This window comes from Solanum verrucosum, unplaced genomic scaffold, assembly GCF_900185275.1.
Source record: "Solanum verrucosum unplaced genomic scaffold, falcon-dt-bn FXZP01000189.1, whole genome shotgun sequence".
NCBI classification, from domain to species: domain Eukaryota; kingdom Viridiplantae; phylum Streptophyta; class Magnoliopsida; order Solanales; family Solanaceae; genus Solanum; species Solanum verrucosum.
Genome location: NW_026020814.1, coordinates 1995937 through 2023180, shown reverse-complemented (window position 1 = coordinate 2023180; position 27244 = coordinate 1995937). Strand labels below are relative to the sequence as shown.

At 35.4% G+C, this 27244-nt stretch overlaps 2 protein-coding genes and 1 long non-coding RNA gene across 3 annotated transcripts; 2 read left to right on the top strand and 1 right to left on the bottom strand.

Annotated features, from left to right (window-relative positions):
• Positions 1-1239: 1239 nt before the first annotated feature.
• LOC125813261 (uncharacterized) lies at positions 1240-8765 on the top strand. The gene is made up of 5 exons (XM_049492750.1): positions 1240-1460; positions 4278-4539; positions 4638-4834; positions 7269-7456; positions 8205-8765. Exons 1-5 carry the CDS (start codon positions 1366-1368, stop codon positions 8489-8491), a joined length of 1029 nt encoding a protein of 342 aa, XP_049348707.1. The 5' UTR covers positions 1240-1365; the 3' UTR covers positions 8492-8765.
• Positions 8269-26993, bottom strand: LOC125813262 (uncharacterized). The gene is made up of 2 exons (XR_007442054.1): positions 26872-26993; positions 8269-8418 (listed from the first exon to the last, which is right to left on the bottom strand). It is a non-coding gene; the product is annotated as an uncharacterized LOC125813262 (long non-coding RNA).
• LOC125813229 (uncharacterized) lies at positions 18710-27244 on the top strand. Its single transcript, XM_049492710.1, has 5 exons — positions 18710-19035; positions 21280-21541; positions 21639-21835; positions 25683-25870; positions 26658-27244. Exons 1-5 carry the CDS (start codon positions 18941-18943, stop codon positions 26975-26977), a joined length of 1062 nt encoding a protein of 353 aa, XP_049348667.1. The 5' UTR covers positions 18710-18940; the 3' UTR covers positions 26978-27244.

Sequence of the window (27244 nt, the reverse complement as noted above, 5' to 3'; positions counted from 1 at the left end):
CACCCCTTAGATCACATTTTAAATCAGTAGATTGTTCGTAGCTCTAAATTCAACTCAACAAATTTCATTAATGAAGAAAATACATTTCATACACATATTATAAAATGAGTGAAATATGAAGACTCGATTGCAAATTTGTCTCATACACGCTTAAAACCGTATTGGAAACTCTCTTATAGTCAAAAGTATGTTTGAAAAGAAACATACCTCAAGTCCCACTAAAATGCCTTAACGTGCTTAACAACATTCAACGATAACTTTCACAAAGAATCCTCAAAAAATTCTTCTTCAATATCGATCTCAAATCAAACTCCTAGAAATCTACGAATTATAATGAGGATTTACACGTTACTATATGATAAAATTGAGATTATAATCAAGGTGATGATTATTGATATTTTTACCAACTCACCTCTTATTTTTAGTTAATTTTTGTTGTCTTTTTTGATGAGTCAAGTATTAGTTTTTTGAATTGTGTTTGTTTTAGATATTTTGAGATTTAGAAGGATTTTTATAAAAGAAGAAGAAGTAAAATTAAGAAGAAAATGAGCTAAAACGAAGAGGATTCATGCGCTCAGGTGCTGCAACATTGATTTTAATTGTCACCAGTGTACACAATTTTTGTTGTACAGGATGAACTTGGCCACACTTGAGAGTATATCAGTGCTCTATTTGTGAAGAACTAACAAGCCAAAAAAGTTCACTTGTTCAAATAATGCCATTGATATCATTTTACCTATATTCTGATTATTTTTTTAAAGATTCTTATATATATAATATTCAAAAAATTTAATGAAGTCGTGTCGGTCCACACCCCTTAACATAGGATGGATCTGCCCTTGTTGAATTGTTGCATCTATTCAATAATTAAGACATGTATTACCTTTTTTCTGTTATCATCCTTAATTACTTTTTCCAAATTTATAAAATTTATCTCACAAAAAATATGATACATTAAATGAGAGTATATCTCCTTAATCAAAAGTGTTGATTTTAAGGCTAAGTATGAAAACCATAATAAAAATTAAGAAATAAAATAAAAAGGTCTGTAGAATTAGATGGAGGGCAAATACGTAAAAAGACAAAGATACTCCACGTGTGACGTGTCTTATCGTGAAACGTCATTTGGGAGTGCTCTGTTCCGTAACACATCCCCAAATCCCCTCGACTAATGTTGTTAACCACGTCGTTCATCTATTCCACATGCTTACAGTCAAATTAACTCATGCCTTCATCACTGTTGTATCAATCTGTGTATAAACAGAGATATTGATGGAAGTGTTCAATCAGTCAACTCAGTACGCAAAATTTCACTTTCATCTATTGTTTCTGTAGCAAATTCTTTTAAATTTTGACTTTTCTACAATGGCACGGTGTCGTTTGCTTCTATTCGTTGCTGCGCTTTCTTCTATTTTTGGACTCCTTCATGCCAGTGCTGGCGAAGCAGATCCGATTTACAGGTAAACGCAGCTTCACTCTTATTTGCTATTTTCAACTGTTCAGTTTGATTCAAGTATGTATCGGGTTTGCTTTCAGTTCTAGCTAATTTCTGATGAATAATGTAACTTAGCGGTTGATGTTGCTTGATTTACAATTTAGAATTCACGGAAGCAATCGAATGCTAGTATTTGCCGTGTTCATTAGTATATTTTCTGATATTTTTGTTCACTTTGATTTCTGGAATCAATTGATGTGCCTTTGTCAAGTAGAGGCGATGGACCTAAGTTTACTTGATTTAGTGTGAGCTCGGACATACAAATGCAAGACGCAAAAACATCTTCTGTTGTCTATTGAGGTTAAAAGCTAATTTGTAAGAGATTAGAAAATTTAGCTCTATCTAGTAGGATGAAACTACAGGTGTTGATCGTACCGTGTGTTGAATCTGCAAATCAAAGTGTCGAGATGAGTGAAGCTCCTCCATTGATGGAGGCTAAGATCAGTGAGAAGAGAAAGAGGAATGTTAGACGAGATAGATCTTTCTAGAAGGAGGAATCATGTGAAAAGTATTGATTGTATTTCTCACTGAGAAAGATGAATAACCTTTACATTTGCAATGTATATATATACACGCGTGAAAACACAGAAGAGAACATAACCAACTACTTGAACAGTGTTAACAAACTTTTAACAAACTTAAACTTCTAACTAACTTTCTGAACTTAAACTTCTAAACTAATTCTATCACTGTGCAAGTTTTATCTTCCTCCTCCAAATGAAAGGACTTAGGTTTCTCTTTATCTGCGTAAGGAGTGATGGATGGAGTTACTCGATATCTATACTTGTGTTGGAAGGACGTGGATACTCGGTGAAATAGTGGAGCTGTGTGTAGATACCACTGCTCTGTGAAAAGAAGTGAATAGACTTGGATTTATAGTCCAACTGCTTGTAACAAATAGATCTTTTTTTAAGTCTAATTATTTGGAACAAATAGAGATTTTCTTGATAGAAACCTGTATATTATACTCCTCGATTGGTTCATGGGGATACTTAATTCTAGATTGAAACATTGTTATCAAACAGCCTGTTACTATTAAAAAGAGGTGTTGATCTTTAATGAACAACAATTGGAGGTAACTTTTCAATCATATTGGACTTTTTGAAAACCTTAGAAGTTAGATCTACTATATTTGACCTTTCGGTTTAACTCTTAAATGCTATATCATATAAGTAGATTTTTTTTATGATGTAAAGGATTTCATTAAAGAGCATCAGGGTGACGCTAAAGGAAAAAGTGTACAAAGAAAGAGAGTTAGTTCCCTTACATGAGTACTAAGCTAGGATCAAAGAGCTAACAAAATCCAAAAATTGTCAACACTATACAAGTAGGTGTTAGAATCCTAATTTTACTATTGTATGTATCTTGCCAGTGTTTGTTGCGTTCCTTAGCTTATAAAGTGTCTTTCCATACTGAACTATCTGTAGATGGGCCACTAGATGATATTCCCCTTTAGATGGATGCATGAGTTTATTAAAAACTAATGCATCTTGGCCTTTAAGTTTTCTCGTAGTATGTTACCTAGCTAGTTTGGTATAATCAAACTTATATAGGCTCACTCTCAGTGTTCACTTTACCTTTGCTAACTTGATTTTTTTATGAAGTAAATCAGATAGCGAAACAGCTAAGAACTTGCACAATAGTTTCACCTCATTTTGGTTATCAGTTCAACTTTTGTGAGGTCTGGATTTTTTTTCTCAACTATTTAATTGGATTAATAAATTAAGAGTCCTATAATTGTGTTTTACCAAAGTTCTAATTTGGTGGATGATGTATTTAAATATTGGAATTGCAAAAAAGAGAACAAGAGTAACTATAGAGAGAATTGATGCCCATGAGTTTCTTTTGTCTGTCCGTATTTATTAATCACTGGAGTCATCCTCAGGAACTATGGTTGGTGATCTTAACTCCTAATGACAGTTCCACTGAGGATACCTGTCGAATGCCCCTTCTCTCTTCCCCTCCTCCATTACCACATGAAAAAAAACTGTATTATTTGGCATCGGGAATGGTCCAAAAGTTTAGGGTGAACGAAGTAGATATTATTACTCCTCAAAACCTTTATTTTTTGTTGGATTGAATACAACTACAAAATTATAACATTCAACTTTCAAAGACCTATATAATCCTCTTAACTACGGCTTCTTGCTTCTGTGTCGAGACATAACTTGATGCAAGTCATTGCTCTGTATTTCTAGTTCTTCATGGTTCATAAGTTCACCAATTGTGACACGCTGTCAAAATCCCAACGAACTAGGCTACTGTATGTTATGCTGTTAATTGGGGCCAAATTAAGGTAAAGGAATCCCCATATGCCCATATTCTCAAAACTCATGTGTGGTGTCAAAGCTAGTGAAGAAATGAAATTCCATATTTGCTTTGATAGACACGAGAGGTTGGATCTGGTAGGCTCTCATTGGACGTGGAACACAATAAAGAACTATTAAGGTCTGCATACTCTCGGGCCATATATATGTGTAACCATATTTTCTCTAATTTCTGAATCACATTGTTCTGTAAGTTTTCTTTCTAATGGGAGAAAGGAAATACATGAAAGTAATGCATATCTATACTCTTTTAGTGTAACTCTCTAGCTTGGTTTGATCTATTTCTCAGTCTACCTTCTGGTGTCTTGGGCAGTTGGGCAGCACCTGGCTTTTACTAATTTGCATGTTATATGGGCTGAATCCAAAGATAAATTTTCTGTTGTTAATCTACAACACTTCCTTTTGATGTTACGTTCACTTCATGCCCTTCGACTTTGAAATTGCTGGTTTTACAGTGCTTGTGTTGATCAATGTGAAAAGACTGGATGCGTGGGGGACGAATGTTCTCAACATTGTAATTTTACTTCCGGGGGGATTCCCATTGATGGTCCATGGTATCTACAGGAACCACTTTATCTGAGATGGAAACAATGGGACTGCCTTAGTGATTGTCGTTACCACTGCATGCTTGCCAGAGAGGACGAACGGAAGAAAGTTGGTCTTAAGCCTGTCAAATATCATGGAAAATGGCCTTTTCAGCGTGTCAATGGAATCCAGGTTTTTCACACTATTAAGTTGGCATTTTCTCCTTGTTAAGCACTCTACTTCTAGGCTGTATTGTTGTTAGTATCCTAAACTAAGTCTTTCATGTCCAGGAACCTGTTTCTGCAGCTCTTTCTGCTCTAAACCTTGCCGTGCAATTCCATGGATGGGTATCTTTTTTCATTTTTGTGAATTACAAGCTGCCATTTAGGCCAAACAAAAAGCCATTTTATGAATACACCGGCTTGTGGCATATCTATGCTGTTTTTGCAATGAACTCCTGCTTCTGGAGTATTGTTTTCCACAGTAGGTGAGATATAGTTTATTTCTATTTTCTTATAGCTCTCTCTTTCTTTTGCAAGAGATCTCCGATTAAAATTGCTGCATTTCGTGTACAGCATTTATGCATAAATCAAGTAGCTTGAAACTGTCTTCTGAAGATATATAGTTTCTCCTTTTTGGTTATTGGCTTCTCATCAATATATTATTACTGGCTGAAGTATGAGGTTTTTTCACTGATAACAAACTTTGTCTGGCATGGTCATGGATAGTTGTGAAAGCATTTATGCGAATTATTATTTTGATGTACGACAGTCTGAGAAGTGAGAACAATTTATGTTCTCCATCTTCTCCTTATGAATGGAACTGTTAGGGGGCACAGTGGGCAGATTGTTTGGTGTACATAGAAGTAGTTGCTTGCAATTGTTCAGTTCTCTGACTGTTTAATTCTGGGTGTTGTTTGAGCCCATTTCTTCTTTTAGTAATTGTGATGAAAATTTAGTATGGTTTTTTTAATCACAGTAAAACAATCCCGAATCAATGCATGGTGTACTGTAATAAGAAGCTAGTCTACCTTTTCAGCACAATTACTAAAGAAGTAATGGCCTCACCATTTCTTCTGGGGAAATATTTGTTTGGTTGTGATAATGTTCTATCTTGTTAAATTACGACAACAACAATTATACCTCAATTTCAAGCTAGTTGGGGTCGGCTGTATGAATCCTCATCATCATAAATGCTTTGTTTGGGTCCATAATATTTCAATACTTCGTACGGAGGAATTATCTAACACTAAAGGCTCGAAGACCTTCAATTTGGTCGGTGATGGGACACATAACTATTTATCTTATAAGACATATGCTTATATGAAGTTGACCCAAGTAAAAGCTTACAGCGAAACTCAATCGGTAAAGAAACTTTCAACTCAACTTTGTGCTAGAGGATTCTTATGACCTTAATTCATCTCCAAAACTCTCCCCACACTAAAGAATTGACCTTAACAGCTTTGCACAATTAGGAATCACCCAGTTCGGGCCTATACACATACGAAGAATAGTTTGGGTCTTAGCTTAAAATTTTTTGGGGTGTTACAATTAAGTCCATGTTTCTAGATTGTCTACATTTAGGTACCTCAATCCCATCTAATCTCACTTCAACTTCACTCCTATATTACTGGTTACTTGCAATGGATGTATATTACTTGCTGAAGTGCTTCTCTATAGCTCGAGCTTTGATTGAAGCCTCACTAGTTTCATTGTTTAACACAATATCGTCTGGTGACTGTCATGGCAGGATGACACCTCTTTCTAATGAGCATATTAGTGGCACCCCTTCTTTTGGGGTTTCATTAATGAAAAGAAAAGCGGAGGCCCGCCATCTGCTAGCATTGTGGTTTTCCATCGATTCTTTATCAATGGCCCCATCCCCAACCTTAATGAATGGACTATGAAGGGGTCAGTCAAGCGGTTCGGGTTTTCGGTCGGTTCCTGTTCGCCTTCCCCCCCCTCATAGTCCATTAGTGGGTAGGGTGGTCAACTTAGAGGGCGCCCGCCTCCTCTTCAGACGTGTCCTCGACAACGTTCTTTGAAAAAGAGTTCCGCTCAGGAATCCCTTTGAGGGAGGTTTAGCCTAGCCTTCAGGTCCTATAAAAAAAATGGAGGACCCACCCACCAAATGGAACTCTGCCCTTTTTGTTGGGTTAGAGCGAGTATGAAGTCAGGGAGGAAGAAGAAGAGAGGGAAGAAATAATATAGTAATATTTACCTTCCCCTGCCGCACCTCCCTCCCTTCGTCGAGCCTTTACTTTAATGGTTGGGGAATGCTATTGTTCTGGCAACTCGTCCAGTGATGATTCCAACCATTGTTTGGCACTTTCCAGCAACATCTAGGCGACCTGAACTTTCCTATAAGATCCCAGTGGCTAGGCTTTTCCAATGATTTTCACACAGTTCTCCATGGCACCATCAAAGTGATTTTTTTCCTAATGATTCCGATTCTATTCAAGTGACTTCTTACAAAGGTTGTTTGCTCTTATGTGTTGTCAAATTAAGTAGATTGGTTTTCCAATTAAATTTTAGGGTTCTGTTGAGATATTAGAACTTTTAAGTTCCTAAGTTCGATACTGCCCATATGTTATTTGGCACTTCTAAATAGGTGTACATTTTTTTTTGATAACCGAAAAATCCCCGAGGGCCAGAGCAGTGGCGCACGCAGCGGATAATGGGTCCACCCTCTCCCTTTTCCCTTAAATACCGGCTTTGTCTTGCACAGTGTTTGAACCCGTGATGTGTGAATTATGCTCTCTTACCACTAGACCAAGGCCTTGGGGGCACTTGTAAATAGCTGCACCTTGTATTCATCAAATTATCAAGTCATCAACACATCATCTGTTCTCTTAATTCTCAAATAGCTTACGGTTTCTCCATTTGTGAATTTCCATGTTCTGATGCTTTGCAATTTTGTAGATACGTAGACTTGACAGAGAAGCTAGACTGTTCGTCTGCCGTTGCATTGTTGGGTTTTTCTCTCATCCTGGCTGTATTGCGAGTCTTTAATGTGACTGATGAGGCAGCAAGAGTCATGGTTTCTGCTCCGCTTGTTGCATTTGTGACAACCCACATCTTGTATCTGAACTGTTACCAGCTTGACTATGGTATGTCAACTTCACAATTACTTGATATAGTATATTGCATGCTCATGATAAAGTGTGCCCTGTACAATCTCCTGCTAATTAAAAAAAAAATACAGCAAATAAGTTTGCAATTTATACAAAATTAGTTTGTAACATCAATCAACACTATTAGTTTCCCAAACATGTTCTATTTTACCTTCTTTATCCTTCTCATTTTGAATTTTTAACTTTGTTTACTTCTCAATGATCAGTAGGCATCACATATTTGAAAGATTTTGGTTCTATTTTCTGTTCATATAATTATGGGATCAAAGCAATATTATTATCCTAATAACAAAAATATTAGTTACTCCATACGTAACAATAGACTTATTAACTGAACTAATTACCATAAACTTATTACATTCTGTGGCCTAAATCTGTTAACACTATTTGGAACATTATGTGGTCTAGTTTTGAGTTTATGTGTTGTACCTTAAGAAAAAAAAACTGTAGGTGCTTGTGAATTATTTTTTGACTTGTATGTCAAAAATAAAATAATGATAAGAAAATGCTGAAACTGTTGGAGCAATTTGTGTATGAACTGAAGAAAGAAAATATGTTACAGACGGCTGAATTTCTTCTGACTTCCAATTTTAATTGTTGATACTTGCCTTGTGTCACTTTTTTGAAGTAACAATACTGTATGATTGTCTTGGCTCTTTCGATTTCATGAATGTGTCTGAGTGTTGTAGAGTAGGAAAGTTGATGTTGCTCGATCACATTGCAGGGTTAAACATGAAAGTCTGTTTGGGTATGGGAACTCTGCAGCTCATCTTATGGGCTGTCTGGGCAGGGGCTACTCGCCATCCATCACGCTGGAAATTGTGGGTGGTGGTGATTGGTGGAGCTCTTGCTGCACTCCTTGAGATATATGACTTTCCTCCCTATAGGGGATTTGTGGATGCCCATGCTCTATGGCATGCCACCACCATTCCTCTGACCTACTTGTGGTGGAACTTTGTGCGGGATGACAGTGAATTCAGGACAACAACTCTCATCAAGAAAGCAAAGTAGATTGAAGAATCACGTGCTTGTTCTAATTTCTAATTTTGTGTATGAAATCATTGCTTGTTTAGGTCTTTGTTAGTTGTCACTAGGCTGTCCTTTTGTTCTCGCAATGTGCATTTCTAGTCGATGTCTAATCATGCGAGTTTCTCTATTTCCAGCTTCAGTAGGTCTAGGTCGGACTCGCCGTTTGATGGTCACACTCATCTCCTGTAGTTTTGTAATAACATTTGATACTCTCTGTCTGTGGCTTGAACTTTACTTGATTTGAATTACGTACAGGGTGTGTTTAACATATTTTCATGTTCTGTAAATCAAATATTCTCACTGGACATTATTGTAATTTGTAGGCTGAGGTCACTTTGTTTTCGTGAAATACTACCCTTTGGTAGTCGTACATTATTGTGAAATGCTAGTACTACTCTTTGCTGTACAATAATGTCAAATGATTTCAGGTCATGTCCCCCGTAAGGTGTCAATATTCTAGATCCATGCTATTTAGATTTAGTGATGATATTCATAGATTTCAAATCCCTAAAGCAGATTCTGTAATATTTACAATCTACCTTCCTAAAACCAGCTGGGTTCTTATACCTATTTGTGTTGGTAGTTTGGAACAGCAAGTCATACATGCAAGTAAGTTATGCTGGGCCTCTAATTAAAAGGCTTTTGATCAAGAGGCAGTTGGGGATGATCCCAGTTTTATTTCTTTAATATATAAACCCTTTTTACGTTCAGTGATGATTAATCTAAAGATCGACTATATAACATTAGAATCCAACCCCGAAGTTTTGAGAATTGGCAATTGGTCTAAAGTAATATATACTAAAAAGGGAAAAGGGGTAAATATACCACTTTTAACTTTGTAATTATGGTGGATATACCTTCATTAAAAAGGTGTTAGGCTAACACATATACCCTCACCATTTAACAAATGGTGCGTACATACTTTGGTTATCTAACAAATGAGGCATATTTATCCTTTTTCTCAAAGAGAAGGTGCACATGGTACAACCTCTGGGCTTTGTCGATCATGTCTATCCAAATCACGTTTGTCTGCTTAAGAGAGCACTCTACGACTTGAAACAAGCTCCCAAAGTATGGTTTGAAAAATTCAGCTTTTACATTCTTCACTTAGCATTCTCTTGAAGTAAATCTGATTCATTTCTATTTGTGCTCCACTCATATGAAGGTGTCCCCATACTTCTCTCCTCTGTGTAGATGACATATTATTGACTGGGAGCAATCCTTAATATCTAGGCTCGTCAATAAATTAAGCACTTAGTTTGCACTCAAGAACAACTGGACAAGGGGAATATTCATTATTTTTTGGGCATCGAAGTTCACCGCACTAATCCTGTACTGTTTCATGCTCGTACCAAATATGTTGAGCTTGACTATCATTTTGTGTGCGAGAAGGTCTTTAAAGGATGTGACTAAATTTATTCAGCCATTGCGATTTATTTCGTCATTGTAATTAGACCCTGACTTGGACTTGAACGCTTCACAATCGTGTATCGTCTGATAAGTTCTTCATGTGTGTGACTCTCATAAGTCATAATGTAGTAGGAATATACACAAACATAGAAGTAGATACAAATAGATTATAAGAAGGTGCACAACGCCTTAAAAGTAGATGTCTTGGTGAGGAGAAGTCATAGGCGGACTATAATAATTAAGGAGAGGTAGATGTAGGGCGGATCAGTATTGAGAATAGATAATTAGACAGAAAATAATGCATCTTTAGTTTATTTAGGACATAACCTTATTAGATAGGAGGATATGGAAATTACAAATTCAGATAGAAAGTTATTAGATAGTGAGTGTTTTCTCACTTTCTTGCAAGATATGCTTGACGATAGTTTGGTGCATCTAGTAGTAGTATTTTGTCCTACGATTTTTGTTACTATCAATTATTGCATTATTTGGTTACGTTGTTGCAATTGTTTTATGTTTCTATATATTATGTGATGTTTTTCTCTTATTTGCAATGTCCTATTTATTTTTGTATTTTCTAAATAAAAAATGTGAATATTTGTCTAACTGCTAAACATCGCAGTGTGCCTATAAGGCAAACAATGACCCAAGTAATACGAGTTAATATCTTAAAAGGTCACTGAAGTATGAGAAATTATTTTGTAAAGTCACTAAACTTTATATTGTATCACTAAAATCACTCAACTTCACTTTTATCTTCTAAAATCATTAAACTATATTTATCACCAAAATAAATCTGACTTGGCAAAATAGATTATTTTTTATGACATGTCATCGTGGACCCCACAAATAAATAAAATTGTAAAATTAATTTATCAATATACCAACCCACCCATAAGTTGTCTTGTCTTCATCTTAAACAGTAAAACCCTATTTCGGCCCAAATCTCCCGCTTCCTTCTTCTACTTCTTTCTCTATTTCTCCCAAAATTCTCATCCACAAAGAGGTGTTGTAAAGTCTATTTAAAGGTTATTGATGCTGAAATTTTTCATAAACAATGAATTCCTTCATTTCTTCGAGAAATAATGTGATGAAATCTGTAAAAGAATGGTCCCCCTCCCCCCCGCACCCACAAGCCTCTAATACCGATGAAAGGGACCACTACGTGCTTGCTAAACCAATCCTACTTCAAAACGAGGTAAAAAATATAAATTTTTAACTATATTGTCCTTTTATTGTAGAATCTCGAAATGGGTTTAGGGCTTTTTGTATTCTAATTTTTTTCCCCTGTATTTAGAGGAGGTTAGTTCATTGGTGATTTCGTGTACCAGGTTGTGATTATCTAATGTCTTTGAAACCTTAGTATCCATTTCAGTGCTCTAAAATTAAAAATTCATGCTTTAGCCTATATGGTTTTTTCTTTCATTCAGGCTATAAATTATTATTATGGATTAATATTTATTCGTTTGTAAGAGTGACTTGTTTATTTTTTATGATTATACTATTATTAGTATGAAGTAAATATTTAATGCTAAGTATTCTTTCTATCTTTTTTATTTCAGAGTTCTGGTTCATGTTTTCCTGAAACTTCAAAGACTTTAGAACTGCATTTTTCAAACTATTTGGAAGTTGTTAGCGATATCGACATTGAAGATACAATAGTTGATAATAGGGAGGATAATGGTGTGGACAAAAACTTTTTAATTGAGGAAAATTCAACGAAAGTTGTTTTACAAGGTATTAGAGGTGATGTAACTAATGAAGTGGATGAGGAGTTTAGTGATCCAGACTATAATTTGTCCGATGAAGATGACGATTTCCAGGATGTTATTGATGATCAACAAGTTCTTGTTGACGATCAACAAGTTCTTATTGACGATCAACAAGTCAAGAAGCATAGAGGAAGACCCAAAAATGCAAGTGTCAGTGTACCAGTTAGCTCTGAAATTTTGGTACCTCTACAAAATGTTGATGTTGAATCTGATTATGCATATTCAGATGAATTGCCTGATGATGATGTTCAATCTGATAAAGGAGAAAACAATGGTCAGAAAAATAATATCTATGAAGAATATTATGAAGGTAAAAACAAGAATTTCCCTAGATTTGCGTTAGGGATGAAGTTTAAGAATTTCAAGCAATTCAAAGAAGCTTGTAGGGAATTGGGTATTAGAAAAAGAAGGCAGTTACCTTTTAAACCCAATGATCAACAGATGGTGGTTTGTATTTGTAAGGTTGATGGCTGCCCCTTTAGAATTTATACTAGTAAAGTGAATAAGTGTGATCCAACTGTTCAGATCAAGTCATTTTATCTGAAACATAAAGGTGCTAAGGTGTTGATAATTTCCACTTATCTCCCAAATGCTAGAAAGTATTTGAATATTTTTAAAGCTAATCCAGGTTGGAACATTAGTGGTATTGTTGAAATAGTAAGGAAGGACTTTGATTATACTATAGAAAATTTGAAGGCTTGGAGGGCTAAAAATCAAGCATTAAAATGGATTTATGGTGATGAGGGTTTTCAATATGGCAAGCTACTATCGTATAGAGTTGAATTGCTGAGATCTAATCCTGGATCTAATGTTGTAATTTGGAGAGATGGGGGGAAAATTCTTGGGATTTTACCTGTGTATGAGAGCACTCAAGGAAGCTTTTAAATCAGGTTGTAGGCCATTAATTAGCCTAGATGGTTGTTGGCAAAAAGGCACATACGGAGGAAATTTATTATCTGTCGTGGCAATAGACCCAAATGATTGTATATTTCCAGTTGCTTATGTTGTGATAGCTGAAACATAGAGTAAAGAAACATGGAGTTGGTTTATTGACAATCTTGGATATGATTTAGACATCATAAATAGTCACCACATTGCCTTTATGTCTGACAGGCAAAAAGTGAGTAAAAATCTTTTATATCTTTTTTTTTTTTTTTTTTTTTTCTGTTTAAAATACATATGTTTCTACTTTGTTTCTTATGTAGGGTCTGATTAGAGTTGTGAAAGATTTGTTTCCGGAAGCTGAACATAGAAATTGTGTTAGACACATGTATCAGAACTTCAAGCAAAAACATAAAGGCAAAGCTTTGAAGGATTTGGTATGGAATGCTGCTAGGGCAAGCAACAATGTGATCTTCCAGAAATGCATGGAAGAACTTGACCAAGAGGACAAAGCGCCAAGAGAATGTTTCAATAACCTAGAAAGGCCATTTCAAAGTTAGACTAGAGCATTGTTTAGAACAAATACAAAATGTGATATGTTACTCAACAACTTGTGTGAAAGCTTTAACATGTAATTAATTAAATACTTTCATCCACTTTTTTTTTGGTCATCACGTTGTTATTTATGCCTTTAGGTAATTGCATAAGTTACATTGTCAGGCTGAGGTTGTCTTTGGAAATATCGACTAATAAGTTTCTTGTTAGGATGGTGTTGTTGTCTGTTATTTGTTATTATGTTGATCACCTTTATCGACTGATGTATGTTAAGTTGGAGTAAGGTCTATGCACACTTTATCCTTAGACATGACTTGTGAGATTACACTGAGTATGTAGTTGTTATAGTTATTAGTTTATAATATGTATTACTAATGTAGCACTTATTTTAGGTATATACTTGATGCTAGAGATAAAGCTATTATTACAATGCTAGAAATGATAAAAAACAAGTTGATGAAAAGAATGTACAAGAAGAGAGAGTGGGTTGCAAAGTCTGATAGTTCAATTTGCCCAAAAATTGTGAAAAAATTGAACAAGATTAGCAAGGAAGCAATTTGGTTTAAAACTGATTATTCATGGGGACCAAGAGTCTCGGTAGATGGTCCTGGTGGAGTTAATATTGTTGACATGAAGGCAAAGAGTTGTACATGTAGAAGATGGGAACTTACTGGACTACCATGTCCTCATGCATATGCATGTATTATTGGAAATAGTGAAAGAGTGGAGGATTATGTGGATACATTCTACACAATTGAAACTTTCAAGAATGTATATTCACATTACATCAATCCAACAAATCCAGAAGATCACTGGCCTATGGTTGTGGATTGTGGAGAGGTAATACCACCTAAAATTGTGAAGAAAAAGCGAGGAAGAAAGCCCAAATCAAGGAAAAAAGAGCCTGGAGAATTAGAGAAGAAAAAAAAGGTTGAAGCTGTTGGAAAAGCTGAAAAAAGAGCTGAGCAGAAGTCTGAAAAAAGGCGACCTCAAAAGCTATCCAAAAAAGGTTCTATGCAGGTTATGTGTTCGATTTGCAAAAAGTATGGACATGATGTGAGAGGACATTATAAATTTGTCAAAGCCGGAGAATCATCTTCAAGCCATTATTTGGAGGCTATAAGTCCAGCTGAAGCAACTTCAAATGGCGGGGATTATTTAAATATGTATCGCCCGGAGATGTGGAATAATAATCACCAAGGATTGAATTTGGCATATCAGTCGACCATAACTCAGGTAATGATTGTTTTAAAGTTAATACAATTTGAATGCTTTCTCTACCAATATCTTTATTTCTTATTATTATTTTTTGTTCACAAGGCACCAATTGAAGAACAGGTAATAGTTGTTCAAACTGATGTAGTGGCTGCTCAAGGTGTTGATGAAGTTGCAATTAAAGGTATCGAAACTACTAGACTATCTCATACTTCTAAGAGAGGCAGACTCTTTAAGAGAAAAGTCATGAAGGAGTACATTGTTGAACTTCAGAAGAAGAAGAAGAAGATTGGAAATCATAGCAAAGTATAAAAATTATCTTTGTAATATTTTGTGGTTATGTGAGACACCTATTACGACACTATATATTGTTGTGGTTTTTTTTTTTTTGGCTAACAATGGTGCTGATAACAACCTAGTATGTAATATATTTTTAGAAATGCTCTAATGTTACTTGTGTTTTGCTTATTTATATTGGAATTGATGTACAAGTATGATTATGTAACAAGGTGGACACGGGAGGCAATATAATAAATGTCATTGAATTTTTAACATTTATTTCCAATGTTGATTAGCATTTTTTAAAATGTTGTTGAAAAGAAAGAAATTTTGATTGAAATAGTCACAAAAAAAAGCATTATGGATTTTATTGCAAAAACAGAATTTAAGAGGAGAAGACATAAAAAATGAATAAATTTTATAATTTTGTTTACTTGTGGGGTCCATGATTACATGACATTAAAATAAATTAATTTTATAATTTTATTTATTTTGGAGTCCATGATGACATGGCATAAAAAATAATTTATTTTGCCATGTCGGATTTATTTTGGTGACAAATATAGTTTAATGATTTTAGAAGATAAAATTGTAAAGTTGAGTGATTTTAGTGATACAAAATTAAGTTTAGTGACTTTACAAGATAATTTCTTATAGTTCAGTGATCTTTTAAGATATTAACTCCAAGTAATACTAATGACACAATATTTATCTATGGAGTCTCTATGAAAAGAATAACTAACTTGAGACACAATTTAAAAATCTAATAAAATAAAAAAACGGTATGAAGTTTCACAAGTAAGAATAAAGGCTCACCAATAGTCTTTTTGAATAGCAAGTCTCTCATAAACGATATGACTTTTTCTACTTTAACATGTCATAAAAAACAACAATGGTATGCCTGAATACTGGGTACTCAATGTCTTGGGACAAAAATTCATATAAACAAAATAGCCACAGTAATAATGCTAATATAATAATTAATATAAAATAGTTATGATAAAACAATTCAAATTCAGTAAAGTCACGTAACTTAGAAAAAACATCAATGAAGAAATAATCAAAAATTGTTCTTTATACTTAATAATCATATACGACAATCAATAGTTACAAGTCAAGTCAATTATGTCATTATCATGCCTAATATGAAAATAAATAATCAAACACACTTAAATTCATGAGCAAATCAAACTAATGAAGCCAACTCAAGGACAAATTTAAGTTTAGAGCGTTATACTTTAAGACAGATCAATGGATTTAAGAGCAATTTATTAAGGCTATCAACACTCGAACTATTCGTCCTTCCAAATAGCAAGGCTGATCCAAGATCAATTCATCATGCTCATTAATTCAGTCCCTGAAGACTATTCTTCCCCTCGAATATCAAGATTGTCCATACAGACCCAAACACAAATAGTTTCAATCACGACACTTTAGCCAAATCATTAGTCCCTTGTTAGGATCAAACGTTTACCATCATGCAAAAGCTATAAGTTGATAGTAAAGGTGCATCTTTATTTCTTAACTAAGTCCACCAAGCAAGCATCATTTCGATCATGACTCCGACCCGGGCCACCCAACCCCTCGTGGGCCTTGCCATAGGCAGGATGTTGACATTACTCAACAATCCCCCTCCCGACACCCGCCTCATGTACAATGTTGCTCTTGGGAATCGAACTCACGACCTTAGCTCTGATACCACTTGTTAGGATCAAACGCTTACCATCATGTCAAAAGTTATAGCTGATAGCAAAGGCACAACTTTATTTCTTAACTAAGTCCACCAAGCAAGCGTCATGTTCGATCATGACTCCGACCCGGGCCACCCAACCCCTCGTGGGACTTGCCATAGGCAGGATGTTGACATTACTCAACACTAGCATAATTATTCAAAACAATTTAAAATCAATCTTCTCATTATTTAGAGGTACATCAAATTATTATTCATATTAAAAATCATGTTTAAAGCCATTAAGTGGATATTTGGATTAACTTATTTTTTGTGGCTTTTGACTTTCAAGTTCTTCTTTAGTTTTGAAAGTGTTTGGATAACTCAAAAAGTGTTTAAAACACTCTTTCAAGGAAGGATGAAAGAGTATTAAAAAAGAAGAAGCCAAAAGTCAAAAGTTGAGTGTTCCTAATTTATGACTTTTAACTTATAAGTCATTTTAAAAAAGTCAATCCAAACACTCTCTAAATCGTGTTTTAAATCAATAGATTATTCGTAGCTCTAAATTCATCTCAACAAACTTCATTAATGAAGAAAACACATTCCATACATATATTATAAAATAAGCAAAATATGAAGACTCGATGCAAGTGTTGAACATCTTACGGAAAATACCTCCTCCACGAACACTTGTATTGAATTCACCAAAGCTTAAACTTCACACGAACTTTTGCAGGAAATTCTCCAAGCTTAAGGCGTGTCGAAAGACATTGTCCTTAAGAATATTTCACCTGATATAGGTGTATCCCAGCCCCCAGGATTCAACATGCTCTTCTAGTTCAAAACTAGAAACCAGAAATTAACAATGTTGCACAATAGAAAGAAAATCCTACACATGAAACATGGACAAAGGAGAAAGGAAAATCTCTCTTCAACTTCTTCCTTTACGTGAACCAAGAAGCAAATCATTTATAGAAAATGAGATAAGATCATTCTCCCAAATGTTTGCAGGAAATTCAAGACAATGATAAGAGGATTAAATGGTCATAAAGGATAATTATGGGAATGTTTAAACCTGAAAGTCAACTGCCAAAATATGGCTTTCAATCGTGAAAAATATAATGGAATTATGGCTAATCAAGTCTAGGCATTCATTCACAATAAATATATATTTAATACTCATACACAAGATATGAAAGAACGTACCTAGACAATATTATGAACACTTCTTTTTGAGATATTAAAACCATTTTTTCAACAAGTTTGTCTTACACACGCTTAAAGCCGTATTGAAAATTTCCCTAGTCAAAAGTATGTTTGAAAAGAAACATACCTCAAATCCCACTAAAATGCTTTAATGTGCTTAACAACATTCAACGATAAGTCTCACAAAGAATCCTCAAGAAATCCTTCTTCAATGTCGATCTCAAATCAAACTCCTAGAATCTATGAATTAGAATGAGGATTTACACATTACTTTATGATGAAATCAACGTTATTATCAAGGTGATGAATTCATATTTTTACTAACCCACCTCTTATTTTTACTTAATTTTTTCTTTGATGAATTAAGTATTAGTTCCTTGAATTGTGTTTGTTTTAGATATTTTGAGATTTAGAAGGATTTTTTAAAAAGAATTAGAATTAAGAAGAAATTGAGCTAAAACGAACAGAGGACTGAGGAGGAATCATGCGCTTAGGTGCTGCAAAACATTGATTTTAATTGCTAGTAGTGTAGGCAAATTTTTTTCATAAGAGGTGTCAATATTTAAAAATAAATAATTGACTAGGAATTAAAGGTTGGAATCTCAATAACATTTTGGGCTTGCTGAGGATCGAATTCGGCCACACCTAGAGAGTATGAATGATCGAATTAGGTCACACTTGAGAGTATGAATGCTTCATTTGCGCAGCAAACTAACTTAGTCATTTTGATCAACATGACTGCAAGTGGACTGGGTTTATGGGGTTAAATTGACTACGACCAAAGTCGTTTTTACCTATATTATGTTTTTCAATTTATATATATATATATATAATACTCAAAAAATTTAATAAAATAGTGTCGATCAACAGTCGACAGAATTAGCCTTGTTAAATTATCGCATCTATTCAATAATTAAAACATATATTACCTTTTTTTGTCTTAAATTTTAGTGTCATCCTTAATTACTTTTCCCAAATCTATTGGATTAATATCACCAAAAAATGTGGTAGGCGTATTAACTAAGACTATTTCTCTTTAATCAAAAGCGCGATTTTAAGGCTTAGATTAAAACCCAGAATAGGAATTAAGAAACAAAATAAAAAGGACGGTAGAATTAGATGGAGGGCAAATACGTAAAGCACAAAGATACTCCACGTGTCTTATCGTGAAACGCCATTTGGGAGTGCTCTGTTCACGAGATTCCGTAACACATCCCCCAAAAGCCCTCGACTAAAATTCTCTCTCTTGGTTGTTATCACGTCGCTCATCTATCTCACATGCTAATAGTCAAATTAACTCATGCCTTCATCATTGTTGTATCAATCTGTGTTTAATACACAAAGATATTGATGGAAGTGATCAATCAGTCAACTCAGTACGCAAAATTTCACTTTCATCTCTTGTTTCTCTAGCAAATTCTTCTCCATTTTGACTTTTCTACAATGGCACGGTGTCGTTTGCTTCTGTTCCTCGCTGCGCTTTCCTCTATTTTTGGACTCCTTCATGCCAGTGCTGGCGATGCCGATCCGATTTACAGGTAAACACAGCTTCATTCTTATTTACTATTTTCTACTGTTCAGTTTGATGCAAGTATTTATCGGGTTTGTTTCCAGTTCTAGCTAATTTCTGGTGAATAATGTAACTTAGCGCTCGATTTACAATTTAGAATTCACGGAAGCAATAGAATGCTAGTATCTGCCGTGTTCATTAGTATATTTTCTGATATTTGTGTTCACTTTGATTTCTGGATTCAATTGATGAGCATTTGTTAAGTAGAGGTGATGTACCTAAGTTACATGATGTAGTGTGAGCTCGGACATATGAGGAGATATCTTCTGTTGTTTATTGAGGTTAAAAGCTAATTTGTAAGAGAGTAGAAAATTTAGCTCTATCTAGTGGCATGAAGCTACAAATTGTTGATCGTAACTGCTGTATAAAAAGAAGTGACTAGACTTGAATTTGTAGTCTAACTGCTTGTAACAAATTAGAGCTTTTTCTAGTCTAACTATTGGGAACAAATAGAGATTTTCTCGATAGAAACCTGTATATTATACTCCTCAATTGGTTCACGGGGATACTTAATTCTGGATTGGAACATTGTTATCAAACAGCCTGTTACTATTAAAAAGAGGTCTTGATCTTTAATGAACAACAATTAGAGGTAACTTTTCAACCATATTGGACTTTTTGAAAACCTTAGAAGTTAGATCTGCTATATTTGACCTTTCGATTTAACTCTTGAATGCTATATCATACAAGTAGTTTTTTTTTTTATGAAGGGATTTCATTAAAGGCATCAAGGTGACGCTAAAGGCAAAAAGTGTACAAAGAAAGAGAGTTAGTTCCCTTACATGAATACTAAGCTAGGATCAAAGAGCTAACAAAATCCAAAAAACTGTCAACACCATACAAGTAGGTGTTAGAATCCTAATTTTACTTTTGGATGTGTCTTGTCAGTGTTCGTTGCGTTCTTTAGGTTATAAAGTGTCTTTCCATGCTTAACTATCTGTAGATGGGCCACTAGATGATATTCCCTTTTAGATGGATGCATGAGTTTATTGGAAACTAAAGCATCTTGGCCTTTAAGTTTTCTCGTACTATGTTACCAAGCTAGTTTGGTATAATGGAACTTATATAGGCTCACTCTCAGTGTTCTCTGCGTTCCTTAGCTTATCAAGTGTTTTTCAATGCTGAACTATCTGTAAATGGGCCACTAGGTGATATTCCCTTTTAGATGGATGCATGAGTTTATTCAAAACTAATGCATCTTAGCCTTTAAGTTTTCTCGTAGTATGTTACCTAGCTAGTTTGGTATAATTGAACTTATATAGGCTCACTCTCACTGTTCATTTTACCTTTGTTAACTTGATCTTTTTATGAAGTAAATCAGATAGCGAAACAGCTAAGAACTTGCACTCCTAATGACAGTTGAGGATACCTGTCTAATGCCCCTTCTCTTCCCCTCCTCCATTACCACATGATAAAAAAAACTGTATTATCTGGCATCGGGAATGGTCCAAAAGTTTAGGGTGTACTCGAAGTAGATATTGCTCCTCAAAACCTTTATTTTTTGTTGGATTGAATACAACTACAAAATTATAACATTCAACTCTCAAAGACCTCTATAATCTTGTTAACTATGGCTTCTTGCTTCTTTGTCGAGACATAACTTGATACAAATCATTGCTCTGTATTTCTAAGTTCTTCTTGGTTCATATAAGTTTACCAATTGTGACACGCTGTCAAAATCCCAACGAACCCTGCTACTGTATGTTATGCTATTAAGTGGGGCCAAATTAAAGTAAAGGAAGCCCCATATGCTCAAAGCTCATGTGTGGTGCCAAAGCTAGTAAAGAAATGAAATTCCATAGTTGCTTTGACAGACACGAGAGGTTGGATCTGGTAGGCTCTCGTTGGACATGGAATACAATGAAGAACTAAGGACTGCATACTCTCGAGCCATATATATGTGTAACCATATTTTCTCTAATTGCTGGAACATATTGTTCTGTAAGTTTTCTTTCTAATGGGAGAAAGGAAATACATGAAAGTAAAGCATGTCTATACTCTTTTAGTGTAATCCTCTAGCTTGCTTTGATCTATGTCCCAGCCTACCTTCTGGTGTCTTGGACAGTTGGGCAGCACCTGGATTTTACTAATTGGCATGTTATATGGGCTGAATCCCAAGATAAATTCAATTTCCTGTTGTTAATCTACATCACTTCCTTTTGATCTTACGTTCACTTCATGTCCTTGGACTTTGAAATTGCTTGTTTTACAGTGCTTGTGTTGATCAATGTGAAAAGACTGGATGCGTGGGGGACGAATGCTCTCAACATTGCAATTTTACTTCCGGGGGGATTCCCGTTGATGGTCCATGGTATCTACAGGAACCACTTTATCTGAGATGGAAACAATGGGACTGCCTTAGTGATTGTCGTTACCACTGCATGCTTGCCAGAGAGAAAGAACGGAAGAAAGTTGGTCTTAAGCCTGTCAAGTATCATGGAAAATGGCCTTTTCAGCGTGTCAATGGAATCCAGGTTCTTCAGACTATTAAGTTGGCATTTCTCCTTGTTAAGCACGCTAGTTCTAGGCTGTATTGTTGTTAGTATCCTAAACTAAGTCTTTCATGGCCAGGAACCTGTTTCTGTAGCTCTTTCTGCTCTTAACCTTGCCATGCAATTCCATGGATGGGTATCCTTTTTCATTTTTGTGAATTACAAGCTGCCATTTAAGCCAAACAGAAAGCCATTTTATGAATACACTGGCTTGTGGCATATCTACGCTATTTTTGCAATGAACTCCTGGTTCTGGAGTGTTGTTTTCCATAGTAGGTGAGACATTGTTTATTTCTCTTTTCTTATAGCTCTCTCTTTCTTTTGCAAGAGATCTCCGATTAAAATTGCTGCATTTCGTGTAAAGCATTTATGCATAAATCAAGTAGCTTGAAACTGTCTTCTGAAAATATATAGTTTCTCCTTCTTGGTTATTGGCTTCTCATCAATATATTATTACTGGCTAAGGTATGAGGTTTTTTCACTGATAACAAGCTTTGTCTGGCATGGTCATGGATAATTGTGAGAGCATTTTGAATTTGTCAGATACGTCCTTGAATGCATATGCTTATAAGAATTTTCAAATGTCAATTTCCCAATTTTCTAGGTGTTTGTGCCACAGAGATCATATGAGCACCAAGCTAATGTGAAATTGCAAATTATTACTTAGTCTGAGACGTGAGTACAATTTATGTTCTCCAGCTTCTTGTTATGAGTGGAATTCTTAGGAGGCACAGTGGACAGATTGTTTGGTGTACATAAGTAGCTGCTTGCAATTGTTCAGTTCTCTGACTATTTGATTCTGGCTGTTGTTTGATCCCATTGCTTCTTTAGTAATTGTGCTGAAAAGTTAGTCTAGTTTTTTTTATCACAGTAAAACAATCCTGAATTATTGCATGGTGTACTGTAATAAGAAGCTAGTCTAACTTTTCAGCACAATTACCAACGAATTAATGGCCTCAACATTTCTACTGGGGCAATATTTGTTTGGTTGTGATAATGTTTTATCTTGTTAAATTACAGCAACAAAAACTACACCTCAATTTCAATCTAGTTGGGGTCGGCTGTATGAAACCTCATCATCATAAATAATATTTCAATACTTCGTACGGAAGGATTATCTAACAGTAAAGGGTCTCTGGTATACTTTAATGGTTACACCTTTAATATACTAAAGAGTCTTAATAAGCATTAGTCGTCTAGTTGGTATCACCTATGCAGATTTTCAACTTTCAGTTTTTCCCTATCTTTTGCTGGATCTGCCTGGATTCTCAGATATTCTATTTTTTTGCAATTAACTTCTCTTCATGTTATTTTAGGTCCACCAATTCCTTTTTAACACTTCTAATAATCATGTTTCCGCATTGAGGAACCGATGCACTTGGAGGCCTATGTAACACGTAACCAAACCATATCGATTGTCATTCTCTCATTCTATTCTCTATGTTACTTGTAGCTTCTAACATATGTGGTTATTTCTTTCAAATGCTGTATTACCTCACAATGCACAACATCTTAACATTCGCATCTCTGCGGTGTTCATCTTGTTGATAAATTGGGCTGTGGAGGCTCGATTATCTCCTGACCTTACAGTCATTTTATAGAACTTTCCTTTCACTTTGGTAGGCATCTTCCTATCATATAGCACTCCTGTGACACTTCCCAATTTCAACCATCCACTTTATTCCTATGCACAGCATTTTCATCTATCATTCCATTTTCCTGGAACACTAATCTCTCAACCCGAGTCTACACCCTGAATGAGATCGGCACTCGAAATCATTTCTGGCATGAGCGAACCCTTGACCTAGCATGCTATAAAATTGAATACTGACTAATGCGGAAGCTTTTAAAACATAAGCATACAATGCAATGACTTAGAAAATGAACTCAATAACTTTATAGTTAAAAATCAGAAATCTGTATAATATGCATATATTTGTATAACAATGGTGAAAGCTATTGCCCAACTGACTCATCTATGAAGATTCTAATGTATTGAAGATAGGTTATCGGGACAAGATCTCAGGCTATTTGAATACTCTAATAACAACATCTAATAACTACTAATATTCCGGATAAACTAGAGCTCTTCGAAAGCAAGGAGGTCTCACCAAAATTAGATGAAAGTGATCCTTATGATGCATCTGCTGCCGATTCTGAATACCTGAATCTCCATCATAAAATGATACAGATCCGAATGACGTTAGTACATGGAATGTACGGTATGCAAAGTAGGTGAACGAAACTACTGGCTAAACCGAACATACTGAACTGAATGAGAAAATCTAAAGATAGAATAAAATAAAGAACTGAGTAGTGTAAAAATAAGATTTTCAGCTGAAAAGCTGGGGCATATGCTAAAACCGATTAACTGAAGCATGATAGGTGGATATTTGAATTTGAGAAAAGAAATACATAAAGTAGTATGCAATTATTTTTTTGATAAAGGTAGTATGCAATTATTTTAAAACACTTCCATCATCTGATGATGTAAAAACTGTTTTGATGACTTGAGCTGGAAACGTGTCTAAAACTGTAAATTTGAGAAGTCATTATGTCTATGACTATATAAATAATCACATCAGCTTAAGCGGTAAAATATATAAAATCTTTTAGTGGGGAGTTTCTTACAACCAACATATATCACGTGAGTTCATGATGTCCAACAGCTAACCTAGTTGAGAGGGCTGCCCTAAACCTTGCCAGGGTATATAACCTATCTATCTATGTGGATCCACTACTGAGCCTCTTGGGCTAAAGGAGTTGACCGACTAGCGGTATACTCAAATCCCACAGTGGCACATAGTTATGAGACCTCATTTTCCAAATCCGCATCCTCTCGACGCTAAGTAATTCTCCCTAAATAATCTATATATGCTCTAACTATTCATGGAAACTGTAACTGAAATCATTCCAAGTCATTGCTCAAAATCTGTAAAATTGTACTGCTGGTGAGCCTATGCTCACAACTATTTGAAAATTATATCTATGTCTGTAAGGAAAATTTGTAAACTTTCGTAAGCAATCTGTCACGATCCAAGAGACGATTCCGAACCATTTTGAACAATCACACCACCTTCATTGGAATCAACCAAGCCAACACCCAATCAAGTCAATCTATGAACATCACATACTAGCTCTTTCTTACCATCCTCAACATGACTACCATCGATAGTCGACTAAGAGCATTGACCACCATATCGCTTTACCCTAGTGATAAAGGATATTCATGTCGCAATCTTTCAATAACTCGAACCATCTCCTTTGGTGAAGATTCAAGTCCTTTCGGGTGAACATGTATTTAAAGCTCTTATGGTCGGTGAACACATCCACATGAACACCATATAGGTAATGTCTCCAAATCTTTAAGGCAAAAACCACTGCCGCTAACTCCAAGTCATGAACCGGATAATTCTTTTCATGCACCTTCAATTGCCCGAAGAATAAGCAATAACTTTCCCATGTTGCATCAAAACACAACCAAGACCAATCCGTGAAACATCACAATACACCACAAAACTATCCGATCCTTCCGGTTATGTCAAGATAGGGGCTGAAGTGAGTCTTTCCTTCAATTCTTGAAAACTCTTCTCACAAGCTTCCAACCATAGAAATTTCACCTTCTTTTGAGTCAACGTCGTCAAAGGCTAAGCAATAGAAGAAAATCCTTCCACAAACCTTTTAAAGTAACTTGCCAAACCCAAGAAACTCAGGTCTAGGTCAGTTCTTAACGGCCTTGGTCTTCTTTGGCTAAGAAAAGCAACGGACCTCAACCATCTCCGATACTGCCCATATGCTATTTGGCACTTCTAAATAGGTATACTTTTTTTTGATAACTGAGAAATTCTCGAGGGCCAGTGGCGCATGCAGCAGATAATAGGTCCACCCTCTCCCTTTTCCCCTTACATACCAGGCTTTGTCTTGCAGCGGTGTTTGAACCCGTGATGTGTGGATTATGCCTTCTTACCACTAGACCAAAGCCTTGGGGGCACTTGTAAATAGGTTTGCTTTGTATTCATCATATTATCAAGTCATCAACACATTATCTGTTCTCTTATTTTTGCAAATAGCTTGCGGTTCTCATTTGTGAATTTCCATGTTCTGATGTTTTGCAATTTTGTAGAGACGTAAACTTGACTGAGAAGCTAGACTATTCGTCTGCCGTTGCATTGTTGGGTTTTTCTCTCATCCTGGCTGTATTGAGAGTCTTTAGTGTGACAGATGAGGCAGCAAGAGTAATGGTTTCTGCTCCGCTTGTTGCATTTGTGACAACCCACATCTTGTATCTTAACTGTTACCAGCTTGACTATGGTATGTGCACTTCACAATTACTTGATATAGGATTTTGCATGCTCATGATAAAGTGCGCCTTGTACAATCTCCGGCTAATTGAAAAATAACACAGCCAATAAGTTTGAAATATATACAAAGTTAGTTTGTAACATCAATCAACACTATTAGTTTCCTAAACATGTTCCATTTTACCTCCTTTATCTTTCTCATTTGAATTTTTAACTTTGTTTATTTCTCAATGATCAGTAGTATCACATATTTGAAAGATTTTGGTTCCATTTTCTGTTGATATAATTATGGTGATCAAATCAATAATAATATCCTAATACAAAAATATCAGTTACTCCATACGTAAGAATAAATGTAATAACTGAACTAATTACCATAAACTTATTACATTCTGTGGCCTAAATCTGTTAACAATATTTGTAACATTATGAGGACTAGTTATTAGTTTATGTATTGCACCTTTAGAATAAAAAAACTGTAGGTTCTTATAATTTAAGGTGCTCGTGAATTATTTTTTGACAATAGTAAGTGTGATGGTAAAAGAAGTCATATGTCAAAAATAAATAATGATAAGAAAATGCAGAGACTGTTGTTGCAATTTGTGTATGAACTGAAGAAACAAAATATGTTACAGACGGCTGAATTTCTTCTGACTTCCAATTTTGATTGTTGATACTTGCCTTGTGTCACTTTTTTGAATTAACAATACTGAATGATAGTCTTGGCTCTTTGATTTCATGAATGTGTCTCAAGTGTCGTAGAGTAGGAAAGCTGATGTTGCTCGATCACATTGCAGGGTTAAACATGAAAGTCTGTTTGGGTATGGGAATTCTGCAGCTCATCTTATGGGCTGTCTGGGCAGGGGTTACTCGCCATCCATCACGCTGGAAATTATGGGTGGTGGTGATTGGCGGAGCTCTTGCTGCACTCCTTGAGATATATGACTTTCCTCCCTATAGGGGTTTTGTGGATGCCCATGCTCTATGGCATGCCACCACCATTCCTCTGACCTACTTGTGGTGGAGCTTTGTGCGGGTGACAGTGAATTCAGGACAACAACTCTCATCAAGAAAGCAAAGTAGATTGAAGAATTGTGTGCTTCGTTCTAATTGCTAATGTGTATGAAATCATTGCTTGTTTAGGTCTTTGCTAGTAGTCACTAGGCTGTCCTTTTTTCTCGCATTGTGCATTTGTAGTAGATGTCTAATCATGCGAGTTTCTCTATTTCCAGCTTCAGTAGGTCTAGGTCGGACTCGTTGTTTTGATTGTCACACTCATCTCCTGTAGTTTTGTAATAACATTTGACACTCTCTGTCTGTGGCTTGAACTTTACTTGAGCTGGGTCGCAAGATAAATTCATTTAAATCTCCTTGATTTGAATTA